The following is a 16,000-nucleotide window of genomic DNA, read 5'->3' as shown; positions in this document are numbered from 1 at the left end:
GTGTCCGACCGAAGGAAACGTTTCACTGCAGATGTTGTCGTACTGAAGTTGATTAAGAAAAGTTCAAGATGGGGAAAAGAATACGGGTGAGGAACTGACTAGCAAAAATTGGAGAAGAAGGGCCACATTTAAAGTTGCTGAGGGAATTAACTACTGAAGACTTGAATTCATGTAAATTTCTTACGAATGTCAAATGAGAATTTCTAGTGTTTGCTTGCATTTACTTCCAAAAATTAAAAAGCAGGATACACATCTCAGAAAAGCAATTTTGCCATCAGAGCGACTCGCTCTGACTCTGAGATTTCTTGCTGCAGGTATGTAAGATAAATCTTTTATTAAATTAGATACCGTAAATATAAATTTATTTTAAAATTAACTGATGGTTCTATATACAGTTTTAATGAAAAATTCCATAACTCAGGATGTCGCTTTACAAATTCAATCAACTGATAAGTCTTTTTCTTTTCCAAACACTCCACTCATCGTGTCTTTAGCTATAGCTAGGGCAGCTCTAGCAGGAAAAGTCTAGTGTACAGGCGCCTTTAGAATTGATCACAGGTAGGGCCCCATCCTCATAGACGCACCTGCACCAGGCCTCTTCAGAGGCCACGGGGCATTAAATTCATATTATTAGTATTATTACTATTATTATTACTACCAGTCTGTTGAAACTAATATCTGTTATTGGTTAAATGTCGGTGGCAGCAGGTACTATCTGAAGCTGGATGTTGCACCAACATTTTCAGTGTCACATTTTTATAGCTTACAGAAATAACAAGAAACTCCATTATTGTTAAGTAATGAACTACATTCCTTCTAAAACTGTAATATATCTGGCGATTACAACCCAGGAAATAAGAGGCTAATTATAGACTGTAACTACAGTTACTCATACCAATATTGTTATTAGCTTTACGTCCCACTAACAAATTTTTGCGGTTTTCGGAGACGCCGGGGTTCCGGAGTTCTTTCACATGCCAGTAAATCTACTGACACGAAGCTGACGTATTTGAGCATCTTCAGATACCACCGGACTGAGGCAGGATCGAAGCTGCCACTTTGGGGTCAGAAGGCCAGCACCTCAATCGTCTGAGCTATTCAGCCTGGCATAGTTACTTTTGCCTCACTTGAATTGAAAATTGCTGTCCTGTTTTTCTTTGAAGCAAGATATTGGTAATATTTTGGGTGGTCTGGTATGGCGTGGAAAAGTAATTACCCAGTAAGTTGGCCGCGCGGTTAGGGTCGCGTAGCTGTGAGCTTGCATTCGGGGTATAGTGTGTTCGAACACCCCTGACGGAAGACCTGAAGATGGTTTTCTGTGGTTTCCCATTTTCATACCAGGAAAATGATGTGGCTGTGCCTTAATTAAAGCCACTGTCGCCTCCTTCTAACTCCTAGCCCTTTCCTATCCCATCTTCGCCGTAAGACCTATCTGCATTTAAAGAACTTAGCAGGAGTACAAGTACTCATTCAATTATACTGATTTGCGTCGTATATTTTTATATACGTACTTAACTTCCCGCAACCGTGACAAATTCTGGACCTTCAAAACATTCTCCACTCTACTTTGGCGTTCGACCGCAGCGCATGACCTTGAATGTACCGCGCTGATCACCAGGAGCTGGCGGCTTTCTACTACAAATCTATTCGTCTGCGACTTCAAGTTATTTTTGATCTTCGTATATTAGTTGATAGTGTTGTGACTTTGTGCATGACAGAATGTGGTGTCGTGTCTTTGTGCCTATCAGAGTGTGAAACTGACCTCCAATATTCATAAACATTGTACATGTTTTTACGGCTGATGATGACCTGGACTAAGGTCGAAACCGGTCCCATTTAAATAGGAATGTGATTACTGCATTTTTTCTTTTAAGTATTGAATAGGTTGAGTCTCCTTTTCAATTATTTAATTTTTAACATTAAGACCTATCTGCGTCGGTGCCACGTAAATTAAATTCGTAAATTAAAAAAATGGAGATGAATTACCTTTGTGAGAGGAGAGAAAGTAGGAATGAAGCCATCTCTGCAGAGTGGTACAATCTAACGGGGATATTTGGTACTGTTTCTCGGTAGGGGACTTGCTAGTCTCGTGTAACTCCCTGAAACCGATACTGGCGAGCATGTTACCTGATACTATACAGGCTTAGGCTTGTTCTTGCTGAGGTACATTGCGCCGCGCTGTCCGCTAGGGAGTTGCCGTAGGAAAGTCAACCCCCTGAGTTTGATTCAAAGCCAGCAGAGTTTATTGGTCCGTCATGAAGGACTGGTACAGCGAACGACTGAAGATGGTTGATTTTAACATGTGTTCGAATACATGTTAGATTTAATAAACTAAAATGTTAGAAGAAAAGGCAACAAATGAAGTGCAAAATTATTGGGAGTTTTGCAACCCTGCAACAAAACCATGCACCGTGCCTGTGAAATGTTATCTTTTAAAGATATTTTATAGTAATCCTTAATCTTGCATTAGTTTGAACAGACTGGAAAACTTAAAGGTGAGATGTAATACATTGTGAAAGTATATATTTGAATTTTTATGGTATTTCGTACTTTGAAGTTGTGTGTTTTGTAATTGTTTGCAATGTTGAAGTTTTTAAGCATGTGATATTCTTTGCTCTTTTCTTTTAAACATTATAAACTCATGTTTCCTCCTCCTCCTTTAGTTCTCAGTTCCAGTTCTCTCCTGGATTAGGTTATCTATTAACTCTTTGAGCGGCAAGGGATGATTTTTCATTCTTCTGTGAACTCAGTGCAAGTGCCAGAAATGATATTTCATCCCTCATGCAGACTTGTTTAGAAACCATCATAGTTCTTCCTTTTCTGTTAGATGTTAGCACATATCAGTATACTCTTATCAAGGAAGGTGGGTAGTATCCAAATTTACCACTAGAAGCCGCATAAAATTATTTGCTTTCATGTGACGAATATTTAAATATGTGAATATTGTGCACGTCAACAATGATGGCGGACTTATGGGACGACATATTGACAATCAATGATGATCTAACTGATTACACACATACTTTAGGGAATGACGATTATTATGTTGAGTCAGAAAGTGAACTGGGCTTCATAATAGTGTTGAAAATACTTTTAGTGATGTTATAGTCAGTGAGGGTGATTCTGATAACTTTGTAAATGGAACACCGCCAATTGCCAGTTTGGAGATAATTCGGAAAGTAATGAAGATTTCCACGGTAATATTGGTACTAATAATGCCGCACATTATGATTATTTAGTGGAGTTACCTGTGATAGTGATTTACCATACCAACTATCTCACCCTTTCCTCGAGTTACCTGGACCGAAACATGCCCCGCCTCATGATGCTGAACCTATAGCTTATATTTTGATTTTTATGACATATTATCATTCTAAATAGCATAATTTTATCCAAAATGACAGTCAAAAGATACAGCCACTTAGTGTGTCATTCTGATTTTTAGAACTATATATTTGCCTTAAAATGTGGATTTTCAGTTAATGAATTTTTAAATTCATGATTTATTTTAATTTTAACTATAAATGTTTCTAGGTACAAAGTGCCATTAATTTAATGGGACATTCCTATAATATAATAGAAAACAGTTTCACTGAGAACATGTATCAATTGAGAGTGTGATGAATTTTGTTCTAGAGGGTTGCAAATAGGATGAAAAGTGGGTGCCACTCTTGGCTAGTACCTAACAAATACGCACGGCACTGAGAGGGTTAAGAACCTTCATCGTTGTCTGTCTGTCCATTATTCTTTTCCTTCTTCAAACATTTCTATCGTTTCTCCTCTCTGCTCTTCATTCTCCTCCACAGTTTCTATCCACCTCCTATGAGGCCTTTCTTGTTGTCTTATTCCTGTTGGTTTCTTCTTGAACTTGGTCTTCCCCCATTCGCATAATGTGTCTGTACCATTTCAGGCTTGTTTGTATCCCTGTCCTGTAATTTTGAAACTGCAATCCCCTTTCTAATCTCTTCATTTTTGATTCTTTTCTTATCTTCCCTGGCATTAATAATGCTTTATTAACAGAGATAATATTCTCTGCATCACAAGACAAAAAAGAAAGGAAAGAATCAAAAGTAAAGAATTTTTGTACAAAATTCATAGAAATTAAGAGTACAGTTAAGCATAGGAGAGAAGAATCATTTGTGGAGATTGATTAAGCGATTTAGACAATGAACAGGTAAATATATCAGTATGTACTTTTTCAGTAGTAATTCAGTGTGGCTATTACTAGCCTGGTGCAGCCCTTATAAGGCAGACGGTGGTGGGAGGCATCTGCCTTGACTTTCTTCAATGATTTTACCATTCTTCCAATTGGTTCATTGAGTATTGTAATTTTGCTAACTGCCTGTAGGTGCACGTCTCAGGAGTGATGTGTAATACTGATTCACAATGCTATCAAATACAGTCGAGACAATACGCGACACTCAGCGAGATATCGAGAGACAGCTATTAGAGCTCTCTCTAGCGGATGGACCTGAGAACTACTGATTCGGTCATAAGAGCATGTGTATTTGTGTGTGAAGTTTTTGGTGTTATTTATGCGTTTTCAGTGAGTTGACATAATTAAATAGTAGCGTGTGTCATTCCTTGATATCTCCTCTCAGCACGAGGGGAAAGGTATGTGCTGTGTTTGGTTGCAATAACTATAAAGTAGAGAAGAATGCTCAGTCTTTCTTTCGTTTCCGTCGTGACCAGAAAATGTAAGTAATATTGTGTTTGCATATATATTCTTCCAGTGACAAAGAGATTTTTATAGTACTTCATAATCTTCTGACCTGCTCGACCCATATTTTAACTGGCTTAAAATATAATACGCATATTTTATTGTATAGTGCAGCAGTTAACCTTCAATACTGATGTGTTGTTGTAGGTGTGATCTATGGGTTTTGAAATGTCACAGAAGTGATTTGGATAAGGTGTACAAGAAAGAAGGGACGTTACGCTTATATAAGAATTATGAGATCTGTTCAGATCATTACCGGGCCAGCGACTTTAAAAATCCTGAACAAAATATGGATGACTTAAGAAATATACACGTTTTGTTGAAGCAATATGACGATGCAAATTTGCTTTACCCTAATGTAATAGCAAGTATTGCTTATAGGGAAGTTTTGAATGTTTTTGAGGCTAATTTTATAGATTTTCTTTCTGTTAGTAGGCTTCATGTTAAGAGGAAAATTGTCCAGCTTTTAAATATTAATTAATTGCATCATGTGTGTAAGAAATGTGCTGATATTTTTATTGACAAGTGTCTTAATGTGATGATAAAATGTTTTTTAAATTAGAAAAAGGACAAATCTAACTGTAAAAGTTCAGGCAGGGATGACAAAGCAAAAAAAAGTAATGCATAAATGAAAGATCAAGCCATTTCACAGCAGTCCATTTCACATCTTGTTTATATGTCTAATTTCAGTCTTTGAATAATAACCTTTTAAATAATTCATCATTCATTTATCCAGAATTGCTTTATCAACTTCGAAGTTAATATCTCAATAACACTTTCTTTCTAGACGTAATTAATTTATCCATTTTCGTATATGCATTTCCATTGATATTTGAGTTGAGCACTACTTTTCAGGTCAAGTCGCTAGGAGCGCCACCGTCGAATTGTCTCCCATTTTAACAAGGCTAAATCCGTTAAGTGTCACGTATTGTCTCTATTGTATTTAATGCTATTTAAAACCTTTGTAAACTGAATGTTGTAAAAAGTAGATATTTCTCAGTAACCTCTGGTGAAGATGTATCCATTTGAACATGATAGGTACCATTGAAAGCACACACTATGAGCTCAAATATGAAAAATTTATCAAACTTTCTCGATAAGAAGAATTCTGAATTAAATTTCCTTTTCAAAATTATTGAAATTTTAGTTTAGTTTTCTATTAAAATTAGCGTTGTAAGTGGACCAATGATTTTTACCCCCTAACAACCCCTAATTTTGGGATGTTCCCTGCAAGATAACTCGCTTTCTGAGTTTTTTTCCATAATTTAAAATATATGGTTTTCTTATTCTATGCCAATTAAAGGACAGAGAGGTTTCTCTTTTTTTCTTTCTAGCCTTCTACACTGCATCCGAGCAAATGCTGTGATTACTCAAGTGCATGTAAATACTATAGATAGTTGAAGATACATGTTCATTTAGAATTGCCTTTTATTTCTGATCTTAAGCTGTCTCGCGTAGGGTCATTAAATATTGTGCCACTTCAGGGATGCAGAAGCGAAGGCAGCTAAGATAGCGAGTGAAATAGAGAGCAACCCGAACTACAAAGCTCGCCTTGAACTGGAGAATGGTGATGAAGAGGAAAGGTTTGCATCTGTTGTACGTCCCGGTTCTGCTGCCAGCTCCATTGTGGATGAAGGAGCCAAATACGTTCCTCCAGCGAAGCGGAAAAATTCGCAGGCAGGCAAGTTGGTACGGTCGACGCCCCCGCCCCAGCAGCAGCCTGTTGTTCCTCCTCCGCAGCAGCAACCTCAGCCACCAATGCAGCAGCCGCAACCACAGATGCCTCCTACCCCCAAAGGGTATGTTCACTTCACTAGCCTGTAGTTATATGTTTTTTCCTTTGCTATCTCAACTACCTCTCTTTATGGTAGTCAGTTTCTATAGGACAAGCTAGATTGTGGGATCTAAACAGCATACCAGTAGGTATTATCATATAACTGGAAATAATCTGTGCTACTGAATAATCCACACACTCTAATTTTAGGAGGAAAATTCTATGAAAATGAATTTAGCAATAAACTGGAAGCTGTAGAACAATTCTAATTTCTTCCAGAAGCCTATTATGTTGTGATTTAAAAATCTTGTTAACCAGTCCAAACTAGCTTTAAGTCTGTGGTGCCTAGTTTCCTTATTATAGCTAATACTTTCAGCAGGCATATTACACTTGCCTCTCTTCATCACATAATTATGCAGGCCATGATAAAAGACTGGATGCTTCACTTTTTGGTTGTGAATTAAGTTTTCATTATTATTTGTTTCTTGAGGTCAAGTTTTACTTTTTCGGCAGTTACAAGTACGAAGTTGCTGTTATTGTACTTCTCCCTTTGCACAGTTTCCAACATTCTGTGCATTATGAATAATGCAAAGCTGTTCGTTACCTGTGAACAAGCAATAGCGAGAACTTGTAGCTATGATTCACGCCTCTCTTCTAACTAGGTAACTGATGCCATGCGTAGTGCTAAAGCATAACAAGATTGAGGTACAGTAGAATCCTGCTATCTTGACTCCTGATAACTCTACATTCCATATAACTAGACAACTTGACAAGCCTTATTCTTTTTCTGTTTCTTTTAATTGCTAAATAATTTTTGCCTGTCAGGTAGAACGTAAAAGAAGAGCTAAAAAGTTACGTATATTTGAAACTAGTTTTGGTCTTGCTAGAGACAATCGCCAGTCAAAATCATTAAAGTTAAAGCAAGACATGAATTATAATGGATATAATTTAAAATTTATGAAACAAGCGTGTGTTGTTGATATTTGGTGCAAGAGAAGTCAAGAGTTGAATGATAAACATTCATCACGATCACACGTCTTGTGCAAGTTCTCGAAGTTTTCTTCCAATTTGAAGAATGCACTTCACAGAAGACCAGATTAAACACTTAAAATACTAGCACTCGAAGAATCTTCCTGAATTTAGTTTAGCTGAAACAAGTGTGGACAAAATATTGTTTTGCTCTTTAATACGGAATAATATGAAATTTATTACCTATGAAGCAGAATGTGGGGCTGGTACACATTCACGCTATCTCCAATTCAGGTCTCAGAAATTTTTTAACTTAAAGGGTGAATTCTACCATGTCCAAAAAAGGAATTTAGATGCAAAAATTATGATTTTTTGCAATTTGTAAGTAATTATTAAATGCCAATATGTGCCAAGCGCTACGACTCTCTTGCCAGGGTAGCCATGTTTATGACGTCATAGTTCATCCCTTCAACCTGTGGAAGGTCAGACATGATGAACTTATGTCACGAGCCAACATCTGACATTTAAATGTACATATAAGCACAACTAAGCATCCCATGTGTTACAGCAGAAAATGAGCACTTCACATCACATAATGCATACTGATGATATAAATTCACCATATACATCACAGTGAACCATTAAAATCCTGGAATTTTATAACGAAGGAAGAAAACACGCTCGATACTGCTTGAGAACCCGATCATTAGAGAGCACTTTACGGTTCCCAATTTACGAACACTGGGGCATGTTTAGGAATCAGAAAAGCATGTAGGAACGATATGAAACTATACATGACGCAGAGGTGAGGAGAAATCCTTCCTTTATGCTTGTCTGGGACCCACCGATCCACCCAAAAAAGTGTTATTACCCACACAGAAAACGGAGGCTACATTACATTGCAAGTTCACACAGTGTTCAAATGGTACTCACAGAAGGTTATTTAGGTATCCATTGCACGTACTGCACGTACTTCGTCCACGAAACCGGCCAGCATTAAGTTGAAAGCACTCGAGGCTAGGTTCATCTCACTGTGATATGTAGTTAAACACGTAAAAAGCGCATAAAACCACCGTGAATGTACGAATCATTCCGTAATTAGTTAACTGGATAATACCGCGCAATGCACATATACGAGCCATTAATTAATAAATATGATAACTTGAATTGACAGTAATGGCACAACTATCATGACCCCGTGGTAATTGCTGCAGGTAACCGCTCCGCCATCGTCGATCTACACATGTGCATGAGAAGTACCAACCTAACGAACATAACTACTTGGCGACTGCCTTCAACCCCTAACGCTAATACTTATCTGTTTATTGACGACGAAAGTAAATCAGAGGATTACATTTGTACTTACAAATTGCACAATGTTTATTCCCCATGGTTATGCATTTATTTCAATAATCCATTGCGAGCCACGCATGTGTGTATATTTAGATGAGCTCAAGCTCATAAGGACCGCGGGTGTTACGCCCCCTTCCTGCCACGAGGAAGGGTTGGCGGCTCTTGCTTACGTCACAGTCTCACAGGTGTATCACATGTGCTGTATATAGAGGTACAGGGGGTGGTGCGACGTCATGACAATTTTTCTTGTCCACAGTGAAATGTTAAATAATTCAATCAGTCGCGCATGAGCAGTAGTGAAAATTCGCACTTAGTTTTCGGATAATTCCGTGACTCTTTCTCACACTCTGTGACGTCAGGTATGACGTTATCACCCCTCCGTCACCAAGTAAACATGGTCGCCAAGTGCTCTTCCGGTACTATACAGTGTCCTTTTCAATGTTCTATATAGCAGGTAATAGTACAAAAACCTAGTATTTTCGCACCTCTACTCCTTCCTTTTACCCTAATGAACATGTCTAATAGCATTTCACGGTGCCTACAAGTGAACTGGAGATAGTGTGAATGTGTACCGTAACCCAGAATGTTATCTTTGAAATAATGTGGACTTTTAAGAGCTAGACAGTATAGGTATATTAGGGACATTTTGTTTCTCTGTCACTTATGTGACGAAGCTGCATGAAGACTAAATGAGTGCGAGAGACTGTCAGGTATCACAACATTTTGTTTTTTCTAAAAAGAAATAGTCATTTCTTCATTATTGTGTGTAAGTTTCTTTTTAATATTCTTAACAATTATTTTAGTGCATATTGTACTGTTCTGTGCCCTGTATTCTGCTATAACTTTTCTTAGAGTAATATGTAGTATAATGTTACGAGTTGTGAATAACCCACCCCTTATTCCATAAAACTCGACATTTTGGAAACCTGATACCCTCTTGGTCCACATTAGGTTGAGTTTGCAGGACTCTGCTGTATTACGAGAGCAGTAACAACCTTGTCCCAAATAATGCGCACCTGTATTATTCGGTTCAGTTTTTGATAAAAAATATGCATGGAGTATTCGCATATACAGGGTGGTCAGAAACAATGTACCAGGAATATGAGCTCTAGAGGGTTGGTCGTACTGATAAATAATTTGAAAAAGTTATTCACTGTCTTGTGCCATTCTCATTTAATCAGCTGCTGAAGTTAGCCAATCAGACGGCTTTACTGGAGAATTCAAATGGGCGCGACAGTGTTGCTAAATCTGCACGTTACTGAGGACCGGCTTGAGAGCCATACGCAGAAACCAGTATAAACCCAAACACACTATGGGTTTCGGCCATTGTCACCGTATGGTGCGAGCCTGTCAGCTCAATTATTTTCCGGGTGGTTTTATTATCTGATTGGGGTTCTTAAGTCACGTGCAGATTTAGCAACACCACCTCCCCTGCTAAGCTATCTGATTGACTAACTTCAGCAGCTGACCAAATGACAACAGTGTAAGATATTGAATTAGTTTTTTCAAATTGAATTAGTCGGAGCAAAAAGGTATTATGTCAAAATATGTCTTCTTAATTTCCTTTATTCCAGATTTAAGACTGAGACGCATTAAACGGTGGAGAAAAGAATGATTTCAGGCCTCTCCTTGCACTGGAAATCGTTGTTTATAACTTCACGTGTGGTGGAGAAAAGCATTGCGTCATTGACAACCTACCTTTCAGTGCCGTATTTCTTTTCATCTTTCAAACAGTTCAGATATTTCAGTGACAAACCACAAGTAGTAGAAGCTTCAATTTTCCTAGATTCTCCTGTGAAACATATATTCCTTCTAGGGAAACCTCATAAACAGGCTTTCCTGCAATGTCACAAGAGGAAACCTCCCATTGGAAAAGTGCCGTTACAGACTTAAAAAAAAAAAAAAAAAAAAACCAGAACATTAAGAAATTAGTTAAATACATGAAATACATGGGCACTGAGTTTTTATGACTAACTTTTAAAATGGTCAACTACAGTGTGTGCTGAAAATCAAGACATTTAAAAAGGGCCAGGTTCTCTTGTGTTACCTAACAAACAGCTATGTTTTGTTTGTTTTTGCAATCCTGTTTTTTAGTAGTATTTCTTTCATTTAATCAGGCATCACTAATGTTTATTGTTAAATGTCATAGGAAGCCTTAAATTTTGAAGTAATGATGGTAAGTACAATATGTGGATCTGAAAAAATTTGCACTCTTCAGAAACATTACTACTTGGCTAGGAAGAAATTTCATTTCCAAAATTGTTTTCAATTCAAAAATAAATAAATTTACCTTAAAATCTGTAAATTTGTCCAATTTTAGTTTATTTTCCTTACGAAAATTGAAGTTCGGAGCTAAAAGGAATTATGTCATTTTTATCAATTATCTATTTAAAAATAATTATGATACATAACTGCATACTATCAGATATATCGCAGCTGGTAATAGTCTATAACACTGCATATGTGTCTTATGCATACTGGCCGTCATTTTGAAACTATAACATTTTTCCCCTCCCCTGAAAAAAGTCTCAAAAATGACATGCCTTTTAGGTCTGACCGATTCAGTTATTTATCACTATGACGGACCTCTTAACGCTCATTACCCAGTTCACGTTGTTTCCGGCCACTTGTATACAGCATCGTTTTGTGAGTTACTATACCTCTGAAATACAGAGAGAAATAGCTGAAATATGTACTGCATTTCCTGTTCGTGACTTCATGGAAGTTGTGTGTGTTGTCAGGTATGCTGCCAGTGGAGGAGGTACAAGTTACCATCACCCACCTCCATTTTCACCATTGCCTGCTCAGCAGCAACAGGCCCCACCACCACAACAGCAGCAACCACCTCCTCCTCAACCGGTAGTGGTGGCAGCTGCTCCTACGCCTGTTGTGTCTGTTAACCAACCTCCTCCGCCAATGCAGCATGGTCATCCACCACCCGCCACCCCTACGTACCATTCTGCTCCTCTGCCACCTCGTGAACCTAAGGTGAACGGTATGGAGCCCAAAGCTCAAAGGCCTCAGCAACTTCGGCCTAGTGAGTATATTGTACACACTTTTGTGCCTCAGTGTGTTCACTTATGCAAACAAAAAGCAATGTATGCAGAAGCTGAAGTTACTGGACTATACGAAAGATATTGAATCATGTTGTAAACGTAGAGATGTAGCAAACAGATTAAAGAAAAAAGTAGCATGAATATGAAGAAAGTAGGGTTAAAAATTAGTCGTAGGGTGATAGCTGAAACACAGTTTTAATGCTGATAAGTACAAACATATCCACCTAGCTGTATCATGATTGTGGAACAGTTATTCTTGTGTTGATTTTTTTTGTGTAATAGTGGATGTAGTAAATTTCACTGGCTTTATTCTTTATAGAGAAGAGTAGATTAACAATGCAACAATAGGGCCGATGACCTAGCTCTTAGGCCTCTTTAAACAACAATCATCGTCATCAATACAACTATACACGTGTAGATGAACGTGCAGGTAAAAGACTGAAGAAACGTGCATGGCTTTTTGTTTGTGGGTGTACACATTTACGTTCATGACTTGAGATTTCTCTCACTTTTATATTGTTCCATTTGTAATTTTAATAGTTTGTAGCAATTCCCTTCCTGTACTGTTTTAAATTGTTGACTGATTAGAAACAACTATACAACAGGAATTTGCAGAAGCTTGCGCTTACATATCTTAACCTGTATTTTATTAACCCATTGAGCTGGTTGAGATGATTTGAGATGGATGTACACTGCACATCCATCGCTGGCTCATTGCACAGGCAGTTCGATATATACTGAGTGTCGGGTGCAGTGCAATGTTTGAACTGGCATATCTATTTAAACAATTATCTTCAATATGAATTTTTTTATGTCTTTTAAATCTTCAAAATAGTCCCTTTCCTACGATCTCTGGTTCATCACTGTAAGTGCTGCAAATCTGTTCGATATCTATCATGAATTTGATCAGTCGAGCTGTGTGTGCACTTGACTGGACCATCCTATGCTTGTATGACTATTGACGTTTCTGATCTTTCTTGTAGAAGTAATCGCAGACTCGGGAGTGATTAGAAGTAGAAAGTGATTTTGCCCGTGCATAAAGAGAGCACTCCAGGGAGATGAAGACAGTGATAATTTAATGCTTTGAGATGCAGAGATGGTGCCCTCAGCATCAAGTTCATGGTGGGCGTGGCATAACGTTAACAGTCTGAGTAGTAAGTCCAAAATAGTTTTCACTGGTCAGTCAGGGCTACAAAAGGACCGTGTTAGATGTTTTTCTATTATTCATCGGTGACAAGGTTTACCAAATTGTAGCCCAGATGAACAGACATGCAGTAAAGGATATACATTATGAAGTGGGAGTCAGTGATAAGGGAGGAAATTTGTGTTTCTGGGATGTGAAATGTGGATAGAGATTGACTTCTGGTTATTTGTGGCTATTTATAGTTTACTCAGGAGGCAGAACAGCACACTTTCTCTGGGGTTTTACTTGTAACAACAGTAGGGGAAACTTCCTTTGCTGTAAAGAAAGACGTAAGAAAAGACTTGGTGTATTATTGTTCCCGTTGCAGAATTTGACTTTTCATGGAGTCACTTTTTAATTATCTCCGCCCAAAGCTGGATCTGTAATGTTCTGGCTAGGAATAAGTCTGTAGTATATAGTGTATTATTATTATGAACAACTGGAAGGTGAACCCAGACATTTATATTTATGCCACTGCAACAGAGAAATGAGCCATCAGACCTTGTTGTACACATCACAACACACTGACCTGGGTCTTGTTAAGTTGTCCTGAAAATTGTGTTTACCGTATAATCCCGAATAACACCCGCACTTTTTTCCCCAAAATATTGGTTCTAAATCTTTGGTACGGGTCATATTCAAGCCGTTCATTCTAGTAAATATTTACTACGTTTGCATGGAGTATCGAAATAGATTTAAATACGGTTACCGTACTCAATATACCACATGTAAACGGGCATTCAGGTCTTAACGTGTTTTAGTTGCGTTCTCAATACGGTTACAGTGGCATGTAAACGCGAATGTAAGGTAATGAAATATGGTAAATCAAAGAATATGGGTAAATATGCAGTAAATATGAAAGCCGCTGCTGCGGATGCTCGATCGTCATTTGTTTCACAAGTGATGCTGGGTGCGCGAATAGCTGCTCTCACGGGATATCGTACTTTGCGAGAGTCGAGACTGTTGGTTACGAAAGTCTACCTCGTTCAGGAGTTATAGGAAGTTATGTGCAATACTTGGAGAATGCGGAGTCACAGCGAATGGGCATGACATTTACCTGCAAGGTTGAAAGTTTAAGCTTGTCATTCTATGAATGAACATTTGTAGCTCAGTTAATTCAATTCCCTAAATTTTTACTAATCAAAAGAAAGAAAATTACCTTTTGTGCAATATTCAGCTCTCGAAGTATTGAGATATGAATTACCAAAGATAGGAAGCTGGGAAGGAAGAGAGAAACACGTACTGCAGAATGAACTCACTGACTAGCTAGAATGTAGGTACGAGAGCAAGAAAAATGAGAGCCAAATACTTAAGAACAAGGACAACTGCCATGTCTTCATTCGTAGTAGTCTTCATAGGCGGACTCCATTTATTTTTTGCTTAGACGGGACTGAGTTTGGTTTGATTTCTGTAGACATGGGGTCAGAATTATTACCAGTTATGTTTGTATCATCATCATACAGAATTGTGGTCTCTTCTGGAAAATTGTGAGGGAGAACATTCATATAAATTAAGAATAGACCCCAAAATACTACCCTGGGGACACCTAAGTCATCTCTCTAATGCCCTTTACTGATACTATGTGAAATTTCAACAAACTTGGTTCTCTAATCCAGGTATGCTCTATACCAGTCATTAAATATTCCTCAAACACAATCTACTTCAATTCATGCAGTAATACAGATGGATCCAGAAAAATAGACACTCCTTGAGAGTCAATATTAATGGAACAAAATGACATACCGTTACAAATTTTGCGAGGGGAGAAGGTTATTTTGTGTTTTCAAAGTGACCCCCATTAGCAGCCAAACGACATCAATACCGCTGAACTGCTGACCGAACTACGGCTGTCAGCATTGCCGGTGTGATAGCCACACTGGACGCCTCGATGGTTTCTCTTAGCTGTCGATAAACTTCATTTTTCAAGGTCCCCCATCCTCACAAAGCGTGCTTTCAAAACACTGGCAGTACTCTGTCTGTCGATCCGGGTCATCCTTGTTCATAGCGTTTATGGTCCGGAGACCGTGGTGGGTACTCAACAGCTCCTATTCGACCTATCCATCTTGCAGGTAGATTTTCATCCAAGCAGGCTCTTGACATCTCTGTGGTAGTGAGGTGGAGTGCCGTCTTGTAGGTAAAATCTTTCCGTTCCAAACACCTCTTGGATAGCAGATAAAATCGATGTTCGCAGCAAATGAAGATACACCTCACAAGATACGATACTTTCAAAGAAGAATGGGCCAATCAAACCGCGCGATGACAGACCACACCACACATTAACACTGGGTAGATTAACATGTTTGTCCACGTGAACATGAGGATTTTCAGGAGTCCAGTGCACACAGTTGTGGCGGTTTACAGTACCGTTCAGTTTGAATTGCCCCTCGTCAGACCAGATAGCCATCCCTGAAAACAGTTCATCCTCGCGAAGCGTGCCTTTAAACCACTCGCAGTACTCCATCCTTCAATACGTGTCGCCCTCGTTCATAGCATGCAGCGATCTTGGAATGTACACTTTTCACTTTGCAGCCTTCAGAATTTGTCATATTGTTGATCGGCTTACCCCACTTTCACATGCATCCTGATTCACAGATTTTTTTAGGTGACCGAGTAATATCTTGCAACACACCAGTGTTAGAAGCTGGACTTATTGATGTTTATGGTCGGCGAGACTTTTTCTCTTATGCACATCGTGAACAGTACAGTCCGCTTCAAATTATCCCGAATACGATAAATTGTTGTACGTGTTGATGGCTGAGTTCCATCCACATTACGCCATTGTACTTCCATTATGTTTTCGTAATTCCTGTACCACTTCAGTACATCCTTGCGTTGCTCAAACGAAAATCTTACTTCTTTCCTGCACTGTCATCTGCTGGATAATGCGTGCGAAGGTTGTCGCACCATTCACGATACCTTCTTCATCTGTTAAGAATACAATGGAC

The 16,000-nt window shown here is 38.5% G+C and overlaps 1 protein-coding gene across 3 annotated transcripts in view; it reads left to right on the top strand.

The window, feature by feature from the left end:
- LOC136886330 (ataxin-2-like protein) overlaps positions 1-16,000 on the top strand; it is a 214,277-nt gene that overhangs the window by 118,492 nt on the left and 79,785 nt on the right. For all 3 annotated transcript variants that reach the window (XM_067159062.2, XM_067159063.2, XM_067159064.2), the window contains 2 exons: positions 6,205-6,519; positions 11,558-11,853. In XM_067159062.2, the coding sequence (XP_067015163.2) occupies positions 6,205-6,519; positions 11,558-11,853 (611 nt within the window). The remainder of the gene's footprint in view (positions 1-6,204; positions 6,520-11,557; positions 11,854-16,000) is intronic.

This window comes from Anabrus simplex, chromosome X (assembly GCF_040414725.1).
Source record: "Anabrus simplex isolate iqAnaSimp1 chromosome X, ASM4041472v1, whole genome shotgun sequence".
In the NCBI taxonomy this organism is placed as follows: domain Eukaryota; kingdom Metazoa; phylum Arthropoda; class Insecta; order Orthoptera; family Tettigoniidae; genus Anabrus; species Anabrus simplex.
Note: the sequence above shows the minus strand (reverse complement) of the source record. Positions and strands in the feature narration are given on the sequence as shown.